Source organism: Chrysemys picta, chromosome 8 (assembly GCF_011386835.1).
Source record: "Chrysemys picta bellii isolate R12L10 chromosome 8, ASM1138683v2, whole genome shotgun sequence".
In the NCBI taxonomy this organism is placed as follows: Eukaryota; Metazoa; Chordata; order Testudines; family Emydidae; genus Chrysemys; species Chrysemys picta.
Genome location: NC_088798.1, coordinates 5805930 through 5830764, shown reverse-complemented (window position 1 = coordinate 5830764; position 24835 = coordinate 5805930). Strand labels below are relative to the sequence as shown.

The following is a 24835-nucleotide window of genomic DNA, read 5'->3' as shown; positions in this document are numbered from 1 at the left end:
GAGTCCTGTGGCACCTTTAAGACTAACAGATGTATTGGAGCATAAGCTTTCGTGGGTGAATCCCCACTTCGTCAAACGCATGTAAACGCATCATGTCATTATGTACTTCTTATGAGCCACGGCTACTCTAGTGCAAGTGAAATGTAACCCAGTAACTCTGTAACTCTGGCTCGAATCGACGTGCTGCTCTGAAAGGCTTTAAATCCAATTCACTTTAGAAAACATGCATTGCTCTTGTGAGTTTAGCACAGGTACGCAAAACCACACGGCAGGCTGAGCCGGAAACCCTCCATTTATCCACAGAGCAGGTACGGCAGCGCGAGCCAGTCCGTGAGACTTGGCATGAGCCGCTGTGGAAGTGCAGCCAAACTATACCCCACTGAGCCCATCCCTGGGCCCGTAGCTCTAGCGAGAGATTTTGTGACCCGGGGTGGACTGAGTCCCATCTTCCCAAATTTCACACGCGCGGTCTCTGCTCTGGGGGGAAGGTCCCCTGGCAAGACCCAGTCTGAAACGTTAACCTCCTCGAAAGAGCAAAACCAACCAGCCATGACCAGCTGAGATGGAGAGGTCCTGTTAGCAGAATGGGCAATGCTAGCCGCCCATAAAAAGTGTTTGATGGTGAGCGGGAGCTCGGAAACTGCCGGAAGGGGGGTCAGTGGAAATGCACCAAAGACCCCCTCAAGCAGAATCTCACCTCTCGCAGCACAGAGAGGGATCACTTCAAAGCCCCCCAGATGGGAGATACCACTTAGGCCTGCGGCCAGCCGGACTGGAACCTTCCACTTCCCCCCCCCTAACTCGCCAGACGGTGCTGCTGGCCCTTTAATGATCCCCCCCCCTCCGGCCAGGCGGGGCGGGGCGGTCGCCGCTGGCCAATGGGAGCGGCCCTTACTGGCAGGTGGGGCCGGGCTGGGGCTGAGGGAAGCGGAGCGGCGGCGGCCGCCCCCTTCTCGGCGGCTGAGGGAGCAGCCATGGCCCAGGCGGCGGCGGCGAGGAAGCGGCAGCGGCCCCGAGCGAGGCCCCGCTGAGAGCGGGGCCCGGAGACCCGGACACCGAACCGCCCGGCCAGGGACCGGGCAGAGACCGACCCCGCCCCCGGCTGAGACCGGCCCCGCGCTCCCGCCCGACGCCCCCCGGGGGGCTCCTCCTGCCGGCGCGGAGCCGCCCCACGCTGGAGAGCCGGGGCCCGGCGGCGGTGCTGGGAGTCGGGTACCAGCCCCCGGCGCCCCCCGCCGCCGGGGCCCCGCTGACCCCGCACAAGAGGATGAAGAAGCGCAAGGAGCTCAACGCGCTCATCGGCCTGGCCGGCGACGGCCGCCGGAAGAAGCTGCCCAAGAAGGGGTCGGGCCACCGGCTGCTGCGCACCGAGCCGCCCGCCTCCGACTCCGAGTCCAGCTCCGAGGGCGACGAGGACGAGTTCGGGACGCCGGGCACCCGCTCCCGCTTCGCCAAGTGAGCCCGGCGGGGTCGGGGGGCGCGGGTCGGGGGGGAGGGGAATGGGGTGGGGTCGGGGGGGAGGACGCTGGGTTATATTTAGGGGACGTGGGGGAGCTGGGGGAGGGAAGCGGGGCTGGGGGGAGTTGGGTTGGGGGCATTAGAGGGGAGGGGCTGGGGGCTGCTGGGAGAGGGAAGTGGGGTGGCGCTGGGGGAGTTGGGATAGGGGTTGGGGGCATTAGGGGGGGCTGGGGGAGTTGGGTTGGGGAGTTGGGGCATTGTGGGGGCTGGGGGGAGTTGGGTTGGGGGCATTAGAGGGGAGGAGCTGGGGGCTGCTGGGAGAGGGAAGTGGGGTGGCGCTGGGGGAGTTGGGATAGGGGTTGGGACATTAGAGGTGTGTGGGGCTGAGGGAGTTGGGATGGGGGTTGGGGCATTAGAGGGGGGCTGGGGGAGGGAAGTGGGGCGGGGCTGGGGGAGTTGGGATGGGGGTTGGGACATTAGAGGTGTGTGGGGCTGGGGGAGTTGGGATGGGGGGTTGGGGCATTAGAGGTGTGGGGCTGGGGGGAGCTGGTTGTATGTTGGAAGGGAGCGGGGATGAGTTGGAATGTGGTTGGAGCAGGGGATTAGTTGGTGTGATAAGGGGGGGGCTGAGGGTTGTTTTAGATGTTATACATTGGGTGTGGCGGGGGCTTAAGGTTAAGAGCGGGAGGGCATAGAGTGGATGTAATAAGGGAGAGGAACTGGAAGGGGAGGGGATCAAGGTTATGAGCTACATGGTAAGATAGGTATAATAGGGGAGCTAGTTCTGGGCTGTGAGGGTAACTTGGTCTTAGCACCTGGTTTCGTCAGGTTCTGACATATGAGGAATAACCCTTGAAGATAAAAAGGGGTTTATGCACTCTTTTGTTGAGACACTATTGTTGCCCTATTGAGTTTGTTGTTCCCTGCTTCCCATTTGTCCCACCCCTTACCTGATCCTAGTTACTTCCGTCTTTGTTCTACTTGGCATCAGTGAGTTCAGTTGCTCATTTTCTACCCTTAATAAACCTGGCTCCTGGACTCCTAGTTTCAACCCCTTCTTTACTTCTCTCTTCTCAAACACACAAAATAAGTCTTAATTGTCAGCAGCATGGTTCCCTTGTGGTTAAGGTGGAGATCATTCTTCCTGCATAATTTCTGTTTCCAAAAGGTTAGGCTGCCTCTAATAACCTTCATCCCATCCTTTCTTCTATGTGTCCATATTAGACTGTTTTTGTATCCATGCGTAACTCATTACCCATGTCTAGCTGACATTATCTGGCTGGTGACATTTCAGATAAAGCTCTCACACAGGCACTGGCAGGTCTTTCTAATTTATATTTACTTCCAAGACTCAGCTCTTCAGTTTTCTAAGTTGCTGGTGGTGTTATGTAAGGCTGTCACTGGCTTTTTCCCATTTTTTAAAACTGCTTATTTTCTTCCTGGAATCTGACACTTCTGCACCCACTGGGCAGATTAGTCACACACCTAGCTATTTGGTTTCTCAGTGAACAAATCCCCTTCTGTCAGAAGAGGGTTTTGTCTTCCATGTTTCTAATGCACCAACCACTGTAGTTGTAGACACCACTTTTATTTTGATGCTCAGGGAATTATCTTCTGTTTCTCCTTCTGAGAAAAAAAAGTTCCTCCATCCTTCCTTGGTTGTCTTCCATCTCTCAACATCACTGGATGACCACAGTAGCTAACCTTACAGGATTGTTACCAGGTAGTCTGATGACAAATTGATCCTTAACTCTTCTAAAGTAACTCATTTAATGTATTTTTAGAATCTTTCATTTTGTAAAAGTCAGTAAGGGCAAAATGATCTTTAGAAAGTTTTTCTTAAATAAATTGTGTTGTCCTGTATGAAAGAATTCATCTTCATACAACTAGTAAAAAAGATCTGAAATAGCTTCTGTTTTTTGTCATATCATAATAATTGATCAAGTCTTACCCTTTAAGTCTACATTACTTTCCAAACAATTAAACTTGAATTTTGCATTGTAACTCTATTGTAATAAAGCAGGAAACTCTGGAAACAGTAGCATGACAATTATACTAATCATGGAGGATGAAGCATGTTTTCAGTCTCACGGATACATTTTACTATGAATACCGTTTAAACCAGATTTTCACTGTCTCCCACTGTTTACTCCTGGAAATGCACTGCATTGATTCTTATCCCCAGTGAAGCAAACTTGCTGTTTTGTTAGGCTGTCAGTTAAGTTAACTTGACCGTAGATCTTCTTACACTTATAATATAGCTGTACATGTCCCATTGCAGATTCATGATCAATTTTTGATCTTTTACTCAGGGGAGAATACCTGCGATGCTGCAAGTTCTGTTATCCACTATGTGCTTTTGTCATTCTGGCTGCTTGTGTGGTAGCTTGCGTTGGCTTAGTATGGATGCAGGTTGCCCTCAAGGAAGATCTGGATGCGCTAAAGGAAAAATTTCGAACTAGTAAGTATATCAATCTTCTTAAACTGAATAACTTAGCTGTTTTTTACCCTAGCTGTTGGGAGAAGGTAAGCTGTGTGTAATATAACATACTATCCTGTGCTTCAGATTGTCACAAGACAAGGTCTGGATAGACAAGGTCAGAACCTCAACTGTCTACTTGTTTTTATGGAGATTTGTATACATCTTTCTTAGAAACAAAACCTGAAAATGGTTCTCAAAAATACCCAGACGTGTATGGTCTGTGGACTGTTAAAGATTAACATGATTGCAGCACTGTTTTTAAAAAAAAAATCAAACTTTCCAAGTAGTCTTAAGGGATTTTGACACATCTTTCATTAAAGTTAATGGAAGATGTGTGAAAATCCCTTTGGCTGCTTTAAAATAACTCCGCTTCTTTTCAAGTCTTTGAATGCTGCTGGTTATGTACTGCTTTAGTACAACTTTGGCTATTTCTGTGCATCTTTCTAAAACCTGTAACTCATTAGTTTCTTTTGAAATTGCTCACTCCAGGACCCATTTTTCTCATTATTTATCTTCATCTCTTGTTTAAAACTGATAGTTGATAATTCTGTACTTAGAGGAATTTAGGTTTACATGAGGCATTCTGCTTATTAGTGTGAGTCTTGCTTTGTTCACTCATACAAGGTTGACACAGTTGCAGCACGATCAAATCACATCCCTGTGCATAGACCTCCCTCAAACAATTAAGCTTGTCCCCCGAAAGGGACATTGCTGGAAAATCAGAGTATGAACCCTCACATGGCAAGAAATACACAACTGTCTTGTTACTGTTTATTTGTATTACAGTAGTGCCTCAAGTTCCCAGGCAAGTTCTGGGCCATATTGTACTAGGCGCAATGTACAAAAACACAGAAGACAGTCCCTTCCTCAAGGAGCTAACTATCGAAATAGACAAGACAGATGACGATTCAGAGAGGAAACATTATTATTCACGTTTTGCAGATGGCACAGAGGTGCCCTGGCAGGGTTGGGAATTGAACCCTGATCTCCTGAGTCTCAATGAAGGGCTGTAATTACAAGACCAGTTTTCCTTTTTGTTCTGTTAGGGTTTATTTTTATTTTAACGGTTTCTCATTGTTGTTCCTATTGTACATTCCTGATGTTGCATTGGGAGTATGCTCAGTAAACTGCTCTGATAACCAAAAACACTTCTGCTTTACTTTTGTTATAATTACGGAGACACACAGATTTTTATGGGCATGTTCTTATAACATGAACATATCTCTTAATTAGTGTTTTCCTTTTGATTTAAATGGTAGGTGGTGTATTTTTTATAATTGAGCTTGTATGCAAAGTGGACAGGATCATTTCTGCTATCTATGTCTGAAGCAGCTTTGTGTAAGACAAAGGATTTCACGCTTACGATTTTTTTCAGTATGATACTAAGAAAATTCAAATGAAAAATCTCTTGTAACTTCAAACAGGGTTTTTTTAATCTGACAACTTTTCACCAAAGAGACATGGTTGGTGAGGTAATATATTTTATTGAACCAACTTGTGTTGATGCGAGAGACAAACTTTCGAGCTACACAGAGCTCTTCTTTGGGTCTGGGAAAGGCACTCCAAGCATCACAGCTAAAAACAAGGAATCTGTTCCACCTTGTATTTAGCTGTGATGCCTGGAATGCCTTTCCCAGACCCGAGGAATAGCTCTGTGTAGCTCGAAAGCTTGTGTCTCGCATCACCACAGGTTGGTTCAATAAAATATATTACCTCTCGCCCACCTTGTCTCGAATATCCTGGGACCAACATGACTACAATAACACTATGCCTTTCACTAAGACAGTTTCAGGTCAGTTGTCAGTAGTGATGCTTAGAATTTATATAGTACTTAATCTTCAAAGCATCATTCAGGCTTTAAATAGGTCACTTAAATGCATAATAATAAATACATGAAAGTGGGGGAATCAGTAGCATTAGTTAATGTGAAAAACTTTTCCAGGGTTTCCTGGAATTGTAAGTAGGAGTGGGAGGACAAGCCATCATATTTCAGTGTGAGCTCTTTAAGTGAAAAGCATAGAAATGCAAAAGACTCTGTCAGACTGTTTAGGTAAAAACATTTACTTTCTTTCTAAAGCTATTTTATAAATACCTGATTTACCTATAAGAGCTTCTGAATAAAACACTGTTTGGATCCTGAGGAGTCCATACAGGTCTATTATAATCCTTGATTAGGACCCAAAAATGTTTGTTTTAAACAAGTTATAAAAAGTAATTTTTTTTATAGAAGTTACTTAAATATTGGTATATTTTTGAGCCCAAAGAAATAGGCAGTTAAACGTGGGAAGCAGCCTTTCAGGATGAGGAAAGTGTGGGACTAGAAAACAGAAGTGTAGTGGGGCTGCCACCCTTTAGGGCTTTAAGGAAGCCCAGCACAGCATATAGCAATCAAGTACATTTATTTTCCTTGGAGAACAATATAAAGTCAATGGGAGTGGCTGTTCTTAATTTACTTACTTTCCTTTGGGTCCTTTTAAAAATCCCCATCTTAAATTCTAAATAAAAAAGTAGCTTTCCTGTAGATCATAAATCCACAGGATTCATTGCCCTGTTCTTTCTTTAAAGGTGTGCTGTTTACTCTTTATTTACAAATTTCTCTTTAGTCAAGGAATTTTCTGTTTGCCAACTTGTTTTACAAGCAGACTTTTAGTGTGTAAGTACATGCATTTTTTTTGTAAAGGGAGCTTACTCTGTTCAGTACTCCAAGTTCCTTCAAGTGATATGAAATCACCCTAATCTTTTTGGAATATTCTTCATAGTCAGCAGTCACTCTGTATGTTTGAATTGGGGATTGGGGTTAATTTCATATGCTGCTACTATGAGAGTACAGTTCCTGGCAGTTCTCATCACTTACTCATTTTGCACAGTTTCTTTATTACATTAGTTATTGTATATGTTCCCAACTATGCTGTAATAAGAAAATAGTGCAAAATGATTGGACTACCTGAAGAGATTCTAAAGATTATCAGAAATAACCATAATATGAAGTTACTGTAAAGTGCCAAACATAGTAGACTATCTAATTTTTGGCATTCTCCAAGCATCATGTGTTGGATACTGTTGGGCCAGGAGCTATCAATTTAAATCAATACTCTATTTCTGGGTTGATCCTGAATATAGGAGGATTATACAGTGGAGAATGTTACTTGCAATGTTCTTCAACTACTGTAGATGTCACTGGCTACAACTTGAGTTTTAGCTTGTATAATTTTCACATCTTAGTCTATTTTGCAGGATTACTCAATTTTTCATTTCTTTTTTAGTGGAATCTTACCAAAAAACATCATTCCAAGAGATCCCCAAATTAAATGAAGATCTGCTTGATAAGCAAAAGCAGCTTGAGAAAATAGAGACTGGAGACATGGGACTAAATAAAATTTGGATAAATATCACTGAGATCAATAAACAGGTAATAGGAACAAATGTTTGACAATATTTCACAAAATATTTTTCAATATTAATGTTTTAAATCAACTCTGCCTTCTTGACTTTACTGTGTGTTTAGACTTCATATGAAAGTATGAATGAAAATGAACTGTCTGATAATTACAAACATGCTAGCACTCTTCTCTAAAGACTTAATATGAGAAGTTATGTAGATGTAGGTTGAAATTTTCAAAGCTAACTAAGGGATTCAGACACCACTCCCTGTATTTTTTTCATGGCACATACACAGCAAAATGCCTTAGCTTTGAAAATCTCAACCAGAGCACATTACAATGGATCAAAAATAGTGACTGAATATTATTTATCTGGGAGGAAAAGTTTAAAGGAGACAGCCTAAGGTTGACATTGCTTCATCTTTGTGACAGTGATAATTGTGCAACTTGTTCCTAAATACCTGACATGAGGGCAGCCCCAAGTGTGAGGGGGCTGTCGGAGGTGGGAATTAGCATACCTAATTACATCAGAAGCTGGGGGGGATGAAAGATACCTAAACTGCAATTTGTCTCCTGTTTATAGTATTACAAAGACAAATAAAGAACTCAATGCCTCTATTAGTATATAACATACTAAAAAAACTGAGTCAGTTCTCAGCGGGTATAAATTGTAGCTCCATTGAAGTCGAGGGTACTAAGCCAGTTTATACTAGCTGAGGATCTGAGCCTTTGAGTTTTATCTAATTTTAATCGTAGTTTATTAATAAAACTGGCAGATAAGAATCTTAGTGAAGATAAAGGTACCTTTTGTTGGCAAGATGGAGATTTAGATTCAGTGAAACTGATTGTTTTCAAAACAATTTAGCATTGGATAAAGTCTTCACTTTGAGTCAGATTTTTAAAGGTATTTAGGTGCCTAAAAATGCAAATAGGTGCCTACGTGGACATTTAAATTTTAAAGACCCCAGAAGGCACCTATCTGCATCCTTAGGCACCTAAATACCTTTACATTTGGCCCTTTGGCACTAATCACTTCCAAGTTTTCAATTATTTTATAGCTGGCCACTTCAGGCCAGTCTGATAGTCAGCCTAACTTCCCACTTGGAGACATACAAGGGATTTACTAATTTCCGTCACGGCCAGCCTACTACTAAACCAGTATCTATGCCTTTCCTCAGCTTGGGAAGCTGCATATATTTTTACAGGAGCAGGCTGAATTTATCTGTTTAACAACTGGATTGTCGAATGGAAGGACTTTGTACTTTGTTCACTTCAACTGCAGAGAAGTGTAAACTGCTTTTAAAGTGATGTGTTTAGCAAATGACCACAACTTGTCAATATTTTTACTTGCTAATTGGCAGTTTTGTAACTTGCGTAGATCATATTTATAAGCCATTTTGAATGAGTTAATCTTTTTAATTACTCAACTTCTGGTGCATTATTTGTAACTAATTTTTGAGCTAAACTATTTTGCGCAAATTCTTAGTTCTACTTTCAGAACTTATATCTGTTAGTCTATAAGGTGCCACAGGACTTTTTGTTGCTTTTCATAACTTAGTTTTTCAGTGTGTTATGTATGTAGCTCCCTTTTTTTGTAGCTGTTTGAAGCGCATATTAAGGGAAGGACAGACAGGAAAGTTGAGCATTTTGTTGTATCAGATACTGTGACTAAGCAGGCTAACCAATATGGAACTAGATGATAGTGCATTTATTTTGTTGGTCTCTTAAAGGAAATGAATTGTATAGCAATGGGCAAATACAAATTGAAAAAAGTTGTTGAAAACAAATATATAGGCTTTAGTTCCTATGATTCTTACAAATAGAGCAAAGTTTTAAACGGAATGTAAGGAGTAGTACTGATGTCTCATGTAATAGAGCTCTTATATAGGCCAACTTACAGTATTAGTTGTATGTCAGTTGTGTTCAGTGTAGTATTCTATTTCTTAGTTAATTATTTGACACCCCTCCCCTTAAACTAGAATCAGAGCCCCTCACAATCTTTAAGGTGTTTCTCCTCTCAGCACCCCTGTGAAGTAGGATGGGCATTTATCCCCATTGTACAGATAGTGAACCGAGGCCCAGACTGAGTGACAAGCCCAAGATCACACAGGAAGTCTGTGGCAGAGCTGGAATTGAACCCGGGATTCCCCAATCCCAGGCTGGCATACCAACCACTGGGCCATCCTTTTCTAGCTCTTCTTTTTCAGGTGACCGCCAAGTAAAATAAAGTACTTAAAATATCTTACAATATTATCAAGGTGTACAATGTCATATTTGAGAGTTCACTGAATAGTGAAAGTGCAAAAATATCCAGTGGACACTTCTGTTAAGGCTTTGCATTTAAAAAGTTTCTATTAATAAAAAGGCATTAAGATTCTTTCCTTTTCAAGGTGGCAGTGATATGAATAAAGTAACACAGTAGAGAAGATATTTCTTCATAGGTCCTATTTTCAGGCACTTGTATCTCATCCAAACGATCAGTTTCTTATGCTAGTTCCCAATCCTGATTATTATAATTTAACCAGATGTTAGTACCACAAAAATGACTTTCCATGTCTGTCTTGTATGCAGATTTAATATGAAGGAGAAGATAGATATTCTGAATAGTAAAGGAGGGTAGCAATCCATCCAAACAGAAGCAGTCTAAAGAGTGAAATTAACCTGATATATACACCACAAATTCTCTTTTGCAAATTCGAAGGTTTGTGGTAAGGATTTTCCTGTGACTTGCAGGGCCCAGGCTGATTAAATTCTTGCGTTTTGTTTTATGAGATGGCGTAAATAGTGTTAGAAACATCAGCCATTCCACATCTCCTTGGTGGTGAAGACTGGTTAGGCTAGGGATTCTGTGCACTTTCAAGAAAAACACATGGCCTCAAGCAGTTGCATGTGTTGAATGTCAGTCATAAATTAAAGTCAGTCATTAGGGGTGGGGGAAGATTGAAATAAAGTTGCTGTGTTTACTAATTCTAAATACTTTTCTCTGTTTTTTAGATATTGTTTTTGACATCAGCAGTAAATCACCTCAAAGCCAACATCAAGTCTGCTTCTGACTTGATTACTCTTCCTGTTACTGTAGAGGAACTTCAGAAGGTAAGTATTATAAATATGGCTTTTAGTGAACATCACACTAATTCTAAACTGTAGCTGATTGGCTAGTTTCCAAATATTTCTGCAAACAGCAGTAACTACCAGAATCTCTCAAAGATCGTATGCTTCTATGAAATACTGTTAGCTTGTGTTCATTTCAGTGGAACACCTTTAGTGTCACGCTCAGTGATCCTTACTTAATGCAATCTAGAATATGATTGAGAATTCTCTAGATGCATTTTAATTGGTAAAATGATAAATATATCTTTCATGAAATGGTTACATCTTTATGTTGGTTTTATGTGTATATTACCATTTGCGTTGGTAATCTTGCTCCATTCACATGTACGTGAAAGTCTTGGCTTTGTTTTATAACCCTTACAACCCTAAATCAATATTTATTTAGCTTTCTTTGGTAGGAAATGGAAGCAGATCCTTTTTGGAAAACCTTCTTAAACTTCAGAAGTAGTGTAATTCTCTGAATGGTTTATTTTTATATTAACATGTAGAAGTGCAGAAACTTAGTGTCATTTATCCAATAGGCTGAAGTGACAATATGAAAGCCCTCAGGGTATTGTGTTTCCAGTATATGCCTAGTGAAATTCATTATGAAAAGTGGTCAGTGTACACATACTAATCAGAATTTCCAAGAACAGATCTGCCATTTTATGTTAATGGTTTTCATAAAGCTATCAGCTGACTAAATTTAAATTGATTGGTAAAAGTATCTTTGGAATGATACAAGGCAAAACTATCTCAGCTACTTTTTATTTTAAATTTTCACTGCTTTTAACTCTTTAAAGGTAACAAACACACCCCCCTCCTGTACTCAGAGTTCTTGGAGAGCAGGGTTCAACGTGTAGAGAATATTTCCAGGCAGTTGATACACTTGTTTCCATCTAGCTAGTCTTCCAAGAGGTTAACTGTACATGGACTTAACTATTATAGTGGTGGTTTCTGTCGCACATGCTTTAGCTGAATTTTCTTTCAAAAAGAGGAGCTGGCTTGTTCCCTGGGTTAAGCAAGTAGTTGCCTAAACTTTCCCAAGGTCCGCATTAGCAGTTTTGTTAGAAGTAAATATTTCTATTATGGCAATACCTAAAGGCTATAGATGGGATGGAACCCCATCGTGCTGACAGTATCGAAGTGGAAGTCTTACAGTCTACAGACACCGAGTAAAGGTCGAAGATGAGGATACAACATACAAACAAATTAATATAATGAATTGGCACAGCGTGGTTGGTTACATTGTAGGGGTTTTGTTTTTTAATTGAGGTTAGAGATAGGTGTAGGGATTGGGGAAGAGGAGAATATTCATAGCTAGTCACCTGTTTTGACATGATCAGGAGACGCTGTTTTGTTGGCATTATATCAGCGGTAAGTTTTAAAGTAATTTTCTAGGAGCCCAAGGGCTGCACCTAGTTTGCATAAAACAGAAGATTGCAGTCTCCCCAGATTCACCACCGATTTTAATCTAGAACTGTGGTTGTAGGGCTACAGGTTACAGCATGCAATGCTCCATTTTTGAGCTGAATGACAAGGCTGTATTTCATACTGGAACAAGTGATGCTTGGCCACATCTCACTAAAGTTGAAGCCCAGCTGACCGTATGATGGAACTTTGGGAGCTGAACTGGGTTAATGAATGGCTCTATTTCCAGCCCTAAGCTAAGGTATTAGAAATAGTGGCATCCATTTTCACTCTTCTCCCGGATATCCTCTTGCTTGCACTCTTATATTTGGTATGTGCAGTGTAAAATTGGAATCCTGCCAGGAACTACATTGTGCCTTAATTTTATTTTTACAGAAAGAGCTAGAAAAACACTGTGGAATTAAATAAAATTGTTTAAATTGTTTTCAGGTTTGAAAACTAAAAAAAGTGGTGAAATTCTAACCTTAAAGCTTTAAAGCTTCACCCCTCACTATATGTTTTTGAAAGGTTTCAGAGTAGCAGCCGTGTTAGTCTGTATCCGCAAAAAGAAGAACAGGAGGACTTGTGGCACCTTAGAGACTAACAAATTTATTAGAGCATAAGCTTTCGTGGACTACAGCCCACTTCTTCGGATGCATATAGAATGGAACATATATGTTCCATTCTATATGCATCTGAAGAAGTGGGCTGTAGTCCACGAAAGCTTATGCTCTAATAAATTTGTTAGTCTCTAAGGTGCCACAAGTCCTCCTGTTCTTCTTTATATGTTTTTGAACACTCTTGTGGAAAAGAAGCATATGTGGAGCTTCTTCATTGTTGTCTTTGGGTGTTGCCTTGTTTGCGAGGGAAACTGCTACTACCCCCTGAATTGGATTTAAAAATATTTGTAAGCCTCCTCCTCCATTGCAGTTAATGTCTCTGAAAGCAATGAGGAGCCTTTTTATACTGTTAAACAAGCCTGAAGAATTCCTTTACTGTATCAGAGTTTCCCCTGCAGCAGGGCACTTGGTTATGGGGAAGTGGTGAAGGCACTGTTGCTACAGCAGGACAGCTGGGGTCCTGACTTCCATAAGAGTGGAGGGGGATGTATGCTGTATGCTTGTATTGGGATTTACAAGAGGAGAAAATGGTCAAGTTTCCTGAGAGTTGAAGATGGATAATAAGGTGCCTTAGTGGATATTTACAGGGAGCTCCTCCTCCTATGTATGAGTTGCTACCTGGGAGAAGCTTGTTTGAAAATCTAAAAAGTGGGGTCATTGGCAGAATGGAGATGGGGTCAACATCTTAATAGGATACAAGGGAGAACAGGCCATGATGGGGCTTAAAAGGGAAGATTAATGGTTCATATTTGGTGTAGGGATGCTGATATTAAAACTGCACACAGAAAAATTAGATTACTTTTCATCTAAGTACTGCCCAGGAATACTTAGATTCCTGCAGGAGGAGCATGCCTCTATATATCCCCTTAAATCGCCCACATGAAAAATGGAAGAATACATGTGGATGGAGGTTATATTAATCTTCCTTGTTGGCATCAAAACATTTTGAGCAAAGACTAAGGATAAAATAACTATTATAGTCTGAATCCTCCAGTTCATCACTTAGGTTTCTGGCAATCTGGCTGCGTGCATTTAATGAACAAAACCTTGTTTTCCAAGTTGGTCTTTCAGATTCCGCAGTTGAGCACAGCGGAAATGTATTAGGTTGCTATTTCTGTTTTCAGAGCGTAGCTACTATTGGTAGCACTCTAACCAGTGTGGCTCATGATGTTGAGACTATGCAGGCGGCGATTGACGAACACAAGAAAACCACAGAGAGGCTCCAGAATGATTTGGTAAGGACAGTACTAATTTAACAGAGTTAAATATTAGCTACATAATCTGTAGCAAAGCTTAATGTGAACTCTACCAAGTGCTGTGTAACTTGAAAAATAATAAATAGTTAAAGATCTCTGCAAGATGCTGGCTAGTATAATAAAATAGCGAATAGTCTTCATGTGACATCCATTCTACAGCAATGAGAGCATATTTTCTTGAGGCCAAAATTTCAGTAGGTTCGCAAGACTGGAAATAGTGGTTGCCCACTATGTGTGGCCGTCTCAGGAGGGCTTTATGCCACCTGCGTGCTGCAAAGTACAACTTATTGTGGCTCTCGGAACAACTGGAGAGCAGTTGAGATTGTGGTTGTGTTGGGAGTGTGCTGGAGTGAACAAGCCCATGGCCCAAATCAAGGTGCGTACATAAGAAATACAGGTTCACGAATCCCAGCTGAAACTCTCAAATAGCTGAACCTTTAGAAATCTTAATTTACTTTTAAACATTCAGTCTTTCTGCCACAGTGGGAGCGTTTGTAAACTAACTTCTCCTGCTGCAGCAAGAAACACTTCAAGAACACCATAGTGCTAATTGATTTGTTCACTTCTACTAATCTTATTTTTCTTTTATAGCAGGGTTAACTCTCTAACACTGACAACCAGGGATTCTTTGTGCTATGTATTGGAAAATAATTGATGCTGATTCTAAGAAACTATGCAGTTCATTCATAATTTTTCTTAACTGAAATGTATATCACGTGCATGTGTACTTTGAATGCTGCATGTGACAGGGAAAATGGCTGATGTATGGCCACTATTTTAGTGAAACTTAAGTCTGGACCCTGCCTATTTAATAGAACAGAAATAGTACACTGTGCTTTGTACTAGCATCCTTAAAATATTCCATGCACAACCAACCTATGGTTCAAAATGTGTAATTCTTGCAGATATTTTAGTAAAATATCTGAAGTTATGTCTACAATCTTTGTCTAGCCTCAAGAGTTTCATAGATGTAACAAAATATTTATTATTGCAACTTCTGCTTCTTTTGTCAGAATGAATACATTAAAGAAAATGGAGAAAAACAGGTATCTTCACTTTCCCCCACTGCCAGTCCAAGAATTAGCAATAGAAATCAGACGGAGAATTGTAAACAGGTATTTATTGCTTTGCCATTAAATGCCAGCAGCATTGCAGTGGGTAAAAGTACAATTAATATTTTCCCTTAGGCTCTTCAATATTGTAGTATGATACTATGAAGTTTGTTCATGTCCAGGTTGAATTTGAATATAATCCATGTACGTGAGTGTACTGCAAAGGCTTAGTAAGTGGTGGTTGAACAAGTTAAGGGTGTATCTTGTAGTAGAAGTGCGACTAACGAGTTAAGGACTTGAAATAGAACCTGGCTTTAATGTCAGGTACTTGCCTGTCAGCTTGAGCAAGACAGGGAGAGGCAGGTGATGAATCGTTCTGAAGATGGTAAAGTACAGAAACAGCACTTTGGAAAAATGAGTGAATTGGACGTATGACTAGACAGAAATACCTTGGGATGGGAGTGAAACCAGTGCCAACTTCAGAAGTAAACCTTGTATGAACAATGCCTAGTGCTTAAGCTTTTTGTCTAATACAGTAATTGGTATTGTGCCTAAGGTAACTTGCATTGAAAAATTAGGTTAATGCTCACTTCAGTTAACTGCATGGCACCTGTTGTAATCAGAGTATTCATTGGCAGCAATGAATTTTAGCACTAGGAAATCCCATTTTCAAACAGCAAAGGCTAAAGTGACTCACTCTAGTCTTCCTCACTGTCAGGCAATTCCAAATACACAGTAGTTTGTGTGGCTCTGAGGCCCTTTGGAGAAGGATACTTGGTTGAACTGGGCCGCTCACTGTTTCATTAACTGAAATAATGCTGTGGCAGTGTTTCCAAACACTAGTAGTGGGATAACACAACTTATTCTTTTTTTATTTCAGGATAACCAGTTCCTGCACGCCATGGTAGAAGAGATAAATGCTTCCTTAGTGACGTACCAAAAGCTCAATGATCTAAAGCTTCTAAGTATGGATACAGCAATCAGTAATATAACTCAGAGGGTTACGTGGCTAGAAAACTCTGTGGTTGCTGTGAATACGTTGGAAAACAGAGCGAATTTGTCCATTAGTGCGGTAAGTGTTCAGTGACCATGGGTGCCTACTTGCCTTGTAGGGTACTTGAGTGGCCTAGGGTGCTTCCTGTGCGGCAGTCCTAGTCTGCAAGAGACTAGGGAGGCCTTTCACTACACTGGGGATGGCCTAACTCAGCGTTTCTCAAACTGTGGGTTGGGACCCCAAAGTGGGTCACAGCCCCATTTTAATGGGGTTGCCAGGCTGGTGCTAGAATTGATGGGCTGAAGCCGAATCCCCTGGGTGGCGGGGCTCAGGTTACAGCCCCCCTGCCTGTGGCTGAAGACCTCTGGCTTCGACACCCGCCACCCCAGGTGGTGGGGTTCGGGCTCAGGCTTTAGTCCCCCTTTCCAGGGTCCTGTCGTAATTTTTGTTGTCAGAAGGGGTCGCAGTGCAACGAAGTTTGAGAACCACTGGCTAACATAAAGGAAATGTGTCAAGATGATGCTTTGGGAGGCTTAATATTTGATTTTAAAGGAAGTTGGAAGTTTCAGCTGCTGTTCGGGTATCTTAAGTGGCAAACTTAAGAACAGTTGTGTGCTGAAACAGAGACCGTTATTCCACCACCCCATTGAGAATCTAGGCCAATCCTTGAATGCTCCTACCTAGGACTGCCTCTGTGATAGGGTTTTCCAAGTGTATGCTATACAGTAAGGGTATGCTGAGGCTACAGTGTGTAGGAATTTAATTGTATAAGTCTCATTAACATTAAGCCATGCAGATAAATTTCAGGGCTGAAATTAAATTTTAGGACTACATAATGTAAGATTTCCAATGCCATATTTGAAATTTGCATTTAAATACACTGCTTAATCCCATCTTGATCTGCAGGGTCTTGGTGGTTTATTGGAAAGTAGAACATGTGGCCAAGTCCATGCAGGAGATCCTGCAGAAATATGTTTCACATAGTGTGGTAACCAGAATTAATCTCTTAATATTAATGTGGTTCTGGTGTATACTTGTTGTAAGTTTGATTCTGTTTTACTGCTACATGCATGCCCAGTTTGAAGGAAGCAATCTTCATTACAGAAGACTTTAAGCAAATGTCTAAGCTCTAATACTCTCACCTTTTTCTTCAGGTGGGTAATACAACTACCTCCCCAAAAGTGGAAAGTCAAGATCAACCAGAGAATGAAACTGCTACAGAAAAAGCACAGAATGCAAAGGTAAGTAGAGGAAACTAAAATCAATGTTGATTAGTAGATCATGCTATTAGTCATGTTAAGTCGCATTTATTTGGGTCACTCTGATACTAATACATATTTTCAAAGACAATGAGGTAGCAAAGTAACTTTCCCACAACATTATGTGTGCAGGAAATGAATTAAGATGGAAGTAAAACTAGTAACGGGGTAAGACCCTGCCATCTTGAAATCTGTAGAAGCAGCATGCACATGAGTAAAAGCTGCAAGATCCAGGCTCCCAGTAACTACATCTCCCTCTGTAACTTTCCAAGATAGCTGCATTCTACTGGGATATTGCAACTGAAGGAGCATTGATGGAGACTGAGGGGCCAGGGGCTGGGTCGTCTTGGCAGACAGCCCTTGGCACATCAACTCCTTACTAATAGACATCAGGACAAGCCTGGCATGTTTTGTGGCTCAGTGAAAGCCTTCCCCCTCAAGTAACAAACTCTAAAGACTAACTGGGAGCATCTCTAATAGACAAACGAAAGAACACTCTGATTAAGTAACAGCAGCTGAAGTGTTGTGGGTGGGAGTTATTATTTCTGGAAAACAGTTTATTCTTTGTATTCAGTATATAAATAGCGTTGGGTAGTTGGATGCATTGAATCATAGAATATTAAGGTTGGAAGAGACTTCAGGAGGTCATCTAATCCAATCCCCTGCTCAAAGCAGGACCAACACCACGCATAAAAAATGCTTCGGCACTGGTTTAAAAAAAACCACCTGTGATCTGAGTGATGCTTGCTGAAGAATAAATACCTTCAGTAACCCTGTTTTTGTGACTCTCATGTAATCTTGACTTACATGTTCAGTCTGTGAAGTAAGGGCCAGAGAAGGGATAGACTGAGCAAAGAGCTTGAAAGGGACCATCTGATAAAACTTTACTTAGACACTCTGAAAAGGAGTTCAGATGGATGAAATAATTCCCAAGATGTCCTAAGATTCAGTGAGTTGACGTAACTTAAAACAAGACCCCAAGTTCAAATGCATGTGGTGGTTGGGTTTTAGTACATGGCTTAAATCCTAGGTTCACTATGAGAATTAGCAAAATAGGTCCCATGTGTGACAAACGAGCTCTATATAAAGGTCTGGGTATTTTCAGTTCATTTAACAGGGATTTAGTAATTTATAATTCCTGCATCCCACCATGGCAATCATTACTGCACAAACACTTAGAAAATAAGCAGTTGAAACAATGCTGTGCAGCTCTACTAATGTGTCAGAAGCTTATTCCGTGTTACGTTGGGAAAATATAGTAAATGGAGGCTTTAGTCAATATATTAGACACCTCAAATTTAGATACAAAATAGTGGTAAATAAAGCACTGGGAAAAAGTTTTTGTTTTGAAACAAATAATGCAAAAAAATTTTGCCAGTTGTTTTAGATTCAAGTTCTGGTATTAGAGACTAATGGGTTGCACAGGAGTGAACTTTGGGATATAGTTCCCTGAAGATTTTTTACCTTCTTAATCAACTAAAACTTATTTGGCCTGGAAGTATGTAGGCTAAAAGTTTACAGATCTGTTGTAAAGTGAATTCTCTTTACCTGCTGTGCTGTACCTGGTGAAGAAAGGTTGCTTTTAAGAAATATTTTCCTGTTGCTTTATGCAGAAAATAGAAAATGTAGATCCTCAGGTATCAAAACTGAGAGAGAAGCTTCAGCTGATCAATGCTCTCACAAGCAAGCCAGAAAATGAAAGATCTCTTGAGGCATCAGTAAAAGGTGGGAATATTGTAGTACTTGTATAATTCAGAGAATAAGTAACAAAGGTGAATAATTAATATTTTCTTAAGATATGAATATGAATGAATGAGACTTCTTTAAAATAGTAAGAAATTGATGGTACTAAAACAGAACTCTTGCTTAGAGTTCAAAATATAACGTGGAGCAATTAAGTGAGGTTTCCCATTGTGCTTAGAAGGACCCCTACACTTATGCTGTGTAGCATTTCAATTTATGTAGATAAATATGTAGAAGCAATACAGGCATGGAATGAAATGTTTATCATCAGGGTCTGTTAAACTATCATTGTAAATTTATAATTTTAATACAATTGGTGCTCTGTAGCCAAATTAAGCGTACTGCTTTTTCAATAAAAGTTAGTGCTTCTAAAAGTTTAGCATAATGCCAACGAGTTACAGCTGTACCACTGCACTTCAGTCCTGAACTTCAGTATCTCTGCTATTCCAGTCCTGAGTAATACCAAACATGTGTGTTAAATGGCCACTCTTTACTGAAGTAGAACCTTGCTAATTCTCATCTAATTGGTAAACTTGACAGTTCTTTCCCAAAAAAAGGCTCCCCTCACTTACTGGGAAAGAGATAAGAGGATTAGTGAGACCTACGTAGGAATTGCCATGCCAAATCAGGCCAATGGCCGATCTCCAAAAAATTTAGCACCAGATGATCTAGAGGAAGGTGCAAGAAACCCTGAAGTGGACAATTACGGTATCTAGCCATTAGGCAATGTTGTTCTTTAACCCCCTCAGCTAGAGCGCTGCATATACCCTGAAGTGCACTCATACTGCAAGTGTTTGTTCTTTTCACAGTGTACTAATGTATATTTCCTAGCATAGCATGAAGTATTAAGACCACATAATTGTTTTACAAAATGTACTTAGGTGATGTATCCTATAGGATGGCTTGTTTGCTTACTTGCGGTTACTCTAAGTTAAATTTCTGATGGGCCTCCCTACTAGTAGTGAGATATAGCAAAATCTTGTTACATGTTGAAACTAGCAAACCACCCCATAGTACATTTGAACCTAGTTTTTGTAAGGCAAAAAGTCTTTGTACCACTGGTCTATCTTGTCCCAGGCTATTGCTGTTGATTTTAATTGTGTTAAAATTTATAAAACTAATGTAAAATAACTTCTAACAGGTGGAAAAATGCAGACTGCTACATCAAAGCCTACAAATCTTCCAAAACTTTTATCAAGGTCACTTGGAGTCAACATGGAGAGAAATGGACACCCAAGACGCTTGTCGATACCAGGAATTGCCACCATAAAAGGTACATCTCAGTTTGCCTTTGATTTGCATAAACACTTCCTGTAAGTGCAGACTAACAGACCATGAATAGTTGTGGAATAACATAGCGGAGGCAGAATATGGGACAGTAGTTCTGGAAATGGAACGTATAGAAAGTATGTTGACAAGTCCAACAGAAGGAAGGATAGATGGAAGAAGACGTGTGTTAGTGATTTGGAGGAGAAGTGGTATTTGCATGAAATGGGAGAAATGTTTTGAGTGTAAGGTATATCATGAAAGATACAGAAAACAGGGTGGGGGTGAAGGGATAAGAGGAGGAGTGGAAGGTGTCAAGGGCACAGGATATAGCTGTAAGATGGAGCAAATTGGTATTTGGATAGAACTATTTCAACTCTTACGTTGGCAAAAATATAATGTTTTAGCTTCAGAAAATGTGCAGAGAATAATAACATTTGTCCCCCCGTATGATCTACATAACAAGTACAGAAACTTTAGTTCAAAGGCTTCTGTCATGGAAGGTAAACTCAGTCTGCATATTTTTATCAATGTTTGGTTGGGGGAGTGGGTTATTAGAAACAGCAATTAAATGCTTTTGTGTTCAGATTTATAAAGTGGATTCCAACTAAATAAAATCTACACATCTTCAACAGAGCTTACACTTGCTTTCTGAATTTTCATCATTACTGGCTTATGCTTTGTGTTTAACTTACTGTATGTATACAAAGAACATCTTATAAAGCCTCATGTAGTTTTCCAGGCTTGTAGGGGACCATATAATGTAGTAAAACAAGGAGCAGAACTTGTACATTGTGTAATTAAAGTGCTTGCTGCTTAAAACTGTTTGTCCTTCTTGCAGATCTTCAGGATTTGTTTGAAAAGACAGATCAAGGCATTGGTGGAAAGCTGTCCTATGAAGATCTCCAAACTCTGGTTGGCTTGGCAATACAAGAGCCACAGAGCTATAAGGAATTTGATACAGACGGGGATGAAAAATACTCATTACCAGAACTGAGATTAGCTTTAGGTGTATAGCATAAATATTTAGAAATGCAGTATTGATGAACTTTACTATAGCTACTGAAAACTGCAAAAGTTACGTCTGCACTTTACCCAGCGTCCTTCAAATATTTGGAGCTAACTTTATGTACATGTTGCCACCTTTTTAATTTGCATTCTTTGGATATATTTAAAGATTTTTTTAAAGGGTTTCATCTATGGCATAATGTTAGGAAGTTCCTTCAAAATTCCAGGAAGATCATAAACTCAAACTGTTAGGAATCATCAGCCAACATTTTCTTTCCCTTTAAGGGGCATTCTTGTGTTTAAATTGGAACATGTGTACATATAGACAAACCCATGTTTTATATTTCACATAAATTTGCCTTAAATTAGAGAGCTGCACTTTATATAGAGCAAGAAGAAATCTGTCTTTTAAAGGTAGGCCTTTTCTGCTTGTAAATATTTGAAATAGAATAAATTATGCATATTTTAGGGAGGGGGGCGTTTTCAGGGCTGGGTTGATGACCAAGCTGGTTTCTAAACCATAAAAATGCAGGATAGTCTGAAGGCAGAGGGTATTTCAGTTTCCACTTGGATTTTAAATGGCCAGTGCATCCAGGGATGCTATTTGAGTTCAAACTGAGGCAGATGCAAGGCATGATTTCGCATGCCGTCCTACAGAGGGCTTTAATTTTAAGAGGCAAGGAGTGAGAAATTTATTGTTTTGTTTTACATCCTGAGCCCATCAGAATAATGACATGATTGGGACTAGGTAAGGTAACTGTTTATGACCCAGTTCAGTGTTTCCTTTTAACTCTGTTGCATCCAGGGTTATAATTTGTGGGAGGAGGGTGGCTATAAGGGGGAAGCTATTGGAACATTTTAATTGACTCTTAGTTTAAAGCAAGCTTGTCCCCTGAAGCTGCTGCTGGCTGCCATCTTGACAAGGTAACTTGCACCCCTATTACGCTCCATGTACCTGGCAAGCTCACAAGTGTGATAATGGTCTCCCTGACTGGGGTTGGTGTTATTTTTAACAGAGCTGACACTCCCAGTTTCTTCCTTCTAATATTGTTTCATGTTATTAGTCTACCCAAGACCAAGAGCAGTTTGTTTCTAAACAAGCCTCTTTGTGCTGCAGTGTCACCAACAGGATGGGAAAGCCTACAATAAAGAGAACTTGGATGCAGTTTCCTTGCTGCATGAATGTTCATAGTTCTTAGGGTCTTAGACAACTGTGCATTCCTCTCATTCAAAGGGGGACAAAAGGCAGGTGCAGGGTAAGATTGTACAACATATATTTTTTTATTGATGAGTGCAATATAAATTTTCTTTACTATAGGTACTGCTTTGATCTTGAAACAAATATCCACACCCAAAAAGAACATACTAATATGTTCATATTATAAATATTATGAATCAACTTGAAGACCGCAATATCTAGAAACTTTTTCTGGAACATACAAAAAGGCTTTTGCAGAACGTTGTCTCCCTCAGGCCAGATCAGGGACAAATTAGACTTTATACAAATTGTTTCATTGGCCACAAGCATAATTCATAGCTCTTTTTTTTATGGTCATTTGAATATTGATTTAGTGGACTGTAAAATATACCGATGGTCTATTGACATGGGTTATCTGGAAGTCTGTTCATAGTTAGTTTTATGTGACTTTGAATGGGATGCTTATAATTTTACAAGGAAATATTCTCTGGAAGTAGTCAAATCAGTGAAAGGTTTAGCAAAATGGAACCCTTTCCTAGGTTATCTAATCTGTTTCACCATCACTTTTACTGTCCTGTTTTGGGCATGTTTGCTTTGCCCAACAGGGAGATGCTTTCATTGATGTGAAGTTTTGAAATGCAGTATAACCTGGCTTCTAAGGCAAGTAGAAGTCAACACTCACTGCTTTTGACCAGTTTCCACACCCCTTTTATACACTTCTGTATAAATCCCTTAACCAAATAAAAATTCTAGCAATAAAAAATAACCATTCTGGTATTTTGTTTGTACATTCTGTATCATAGTTGTATGCCAGAATTTGCACGGTATTTTTGGAAGGTTTATTTGTATGAAACAAAACTTGTGTAAAAGGTAAAACTTAGAATTGTCTATAACCGCAACTTTAAATGTTTTCTTTGTTGCAGTTTGTTTTAAGTTTGCAGGGCTCTTCTGTGGTAATGAGAAATCTTACTCAAAACTCTCTGGAAAGAGTGCATGCATTTCCAATCTCTAGTATTTTTATGTCGTGTGTATGGCAGTGGTACTGAATTGATCAATTATTGAGGCACTAAGACATGACCGTTCTGTGGTGCTGGTTAACCTTGGTTAATGTGCATATTGGATACATAGTGCCATCTCTAAGGTCATTAATTGGCATTGCCACAAAGTCTGCAGCCTTACTATTATTATGGAGTGGACACGTACAAGGAATTTAACAAAATAGGGTCATTTAAAAGTACAGTGAATTATTATTCATTTTCAACTAGTTCTTTTTACATTTAATTTTGGCCCGCAGGCAGCCATCCTAATCTCAAAGTATTGCTCAGCATTCAAATGCTCGAGACTTCTCCAGCTTCTCAGTTGCTGCTGATGTTATCAATCCATGTTCTGACCTAGATTGTTAGGTAAGGCACCAGCAGACTTTTGTTGATAGCCCAAAGACCTTATCTACGCTACTGTTGACCGGCCATTGGTAGCTGCAGGTATGTTAAACATTTGCCTAGATTTGCTCTGAGCAGGGTGAGATGACTGGTGGCTGGTCTACATTTGCACCACCTGGCACTAGTGGGAAATCAAGCCAAAAAATCTAACAGTCTAATCAAGCCACAGTTGGTGTGACTTTTTAAATCATGTTCTGTCAGCCATGGGACTTAATGCTTCCCCCCACAACTAGAACAGCTCTTCCGAAATGAAACAGTGGGATAGTTCATGGAAGATGCATGGATCCTAAATTCTAGTCTCTCACTGTGCTTAACTCCATGGATTCCAGTGTCGTTACTCTTTACTTACCCTAGAAAGGCTCAACCATGGTCACTAGGATGCGGTACTTAAAGGAAGATGCTGCCACAGAAATACCAGTGAAACTTTCTTATACCTTGGCTAGTGGAAGCCCAAGCAGGAAAGGGTTAAGTCTGAGAAGCAGAGGTGGGTTTAAGGAGATGGGTTTACTTTGGGAGAGCAGATGGAGAAGTGGACTTGACAGAGGTCTTGGCAGCAGGGGAAGTTTGAAAAAGGTTGCTTCTAAGCATTGGGAAAGGGACAGGAGAGAAGGTGCACCACTTTATTAAATGGGCTTTTAAAATCATTCTGACTTTCATGTTCTTAATTTAGTGCTGTAGACGCCTGGTTGAGAATAGCTATGTAAGAGACCCTCTGGACTGTCCTGTTAAACTAGTACTAAAGCATTGCACTGGTGTAGCCAATTGCTGTCCAGGATTCTTAAAAACCCATTTTATAACCTATCCTATAATTGTAAATAATTACCAAGTTGTTTTGCAGTGATTTTTTTTTTTGTAGTTTTGTTTCCATATATGTTATATTCTTGCCTGCTAATTTGTTTTTAAACTTAGATTTACTAAACTCAGATTTTTAGACTGAACGGTGTATAAGGACCATTTTGTTAATTTTAGTTTACCTGACCTTTCCTGTACAATAAGTGAAATGTTAGCTTTATTTGAATAAAGTTGGACCTATTTTGGAATGTACAGAGGCTTTTTTAGATCTGTATATGGAGTAAATTAAAGCTGATTTTAGTTACCGAGTTCTGCACATGTCATCATGTAACATAACTGTTTAATTTATCTAAATAAAATATTTCATTTTTTTTAGTGTGTACTTGAG

The 24835-nt window shown here is 40.3% G+C and overlaps 1 protein-coding gene across 2 annotated transcripts; it reads left to right on the top strand.

Moving 5' to 3' along the window:
• Window positions 1-966: 966 nt before the first annotated feature.
• On the top strand, window positions 967-24822 carry EFCAB14 (EF-hand calcium binding domain 14). 2 transcript variants are annotated; one of them, XM_005284885.5, is made up of 11 exons: window positions 967-1455; window positions 3771-3919; window positions 7204-7349; window positions 10315-10413; window positions 13565-13675; window positions 14710-14811; window positions 15629-15820; window positions 16897-16983; window positions 18615-18726; window positions 19886-20017; window positions 20852-24822. In XM_005284885.5, exons 1-11 carry the CDS (start codon window positions 1268-1270, stop codon window positions 21025-21027), a joined length of 1494 nt encoding a protein of 497 aa, XP_005284942.2. In that variant the 5' UTR covers window positions 967-1267; the 3' UTR covers window positions 21028-24822. The 2 variants fall into 2 exon arrangements, with proteins under 2 accessions (XP_005284942.2, XP_008166167.2); XM_008167945.4 differs by having other exon boundaries at window positions 1131-1455; window positions 14710-14742.
• Window positions 24823-24835: the final 13 nt, after the last annotated feature.

Coding starts and splice junctions, on each gene's coding strand:
- EFCAB14 (XM_005284885.5), top strand. CDS start 1,268: ATGAAGAAGCGCAAGGAGCTCAACGCGCTCATCGGCCTGGCCGGCGAC. Junction 3,920..7,203: donor AAAGGAAAAATTTCGAACTA/GTAAGTATATCA, acceptor TTTCTTTTTTAG/TGGAATCTTACCAAAAAACA. Junction 20,018..20,851: donor AGGAATTGCCACCATAAAAG/GTACATCTCAGT, acceptor TCCTTCTTGCAG/ATCTTCAGGATTTGTTTGAA.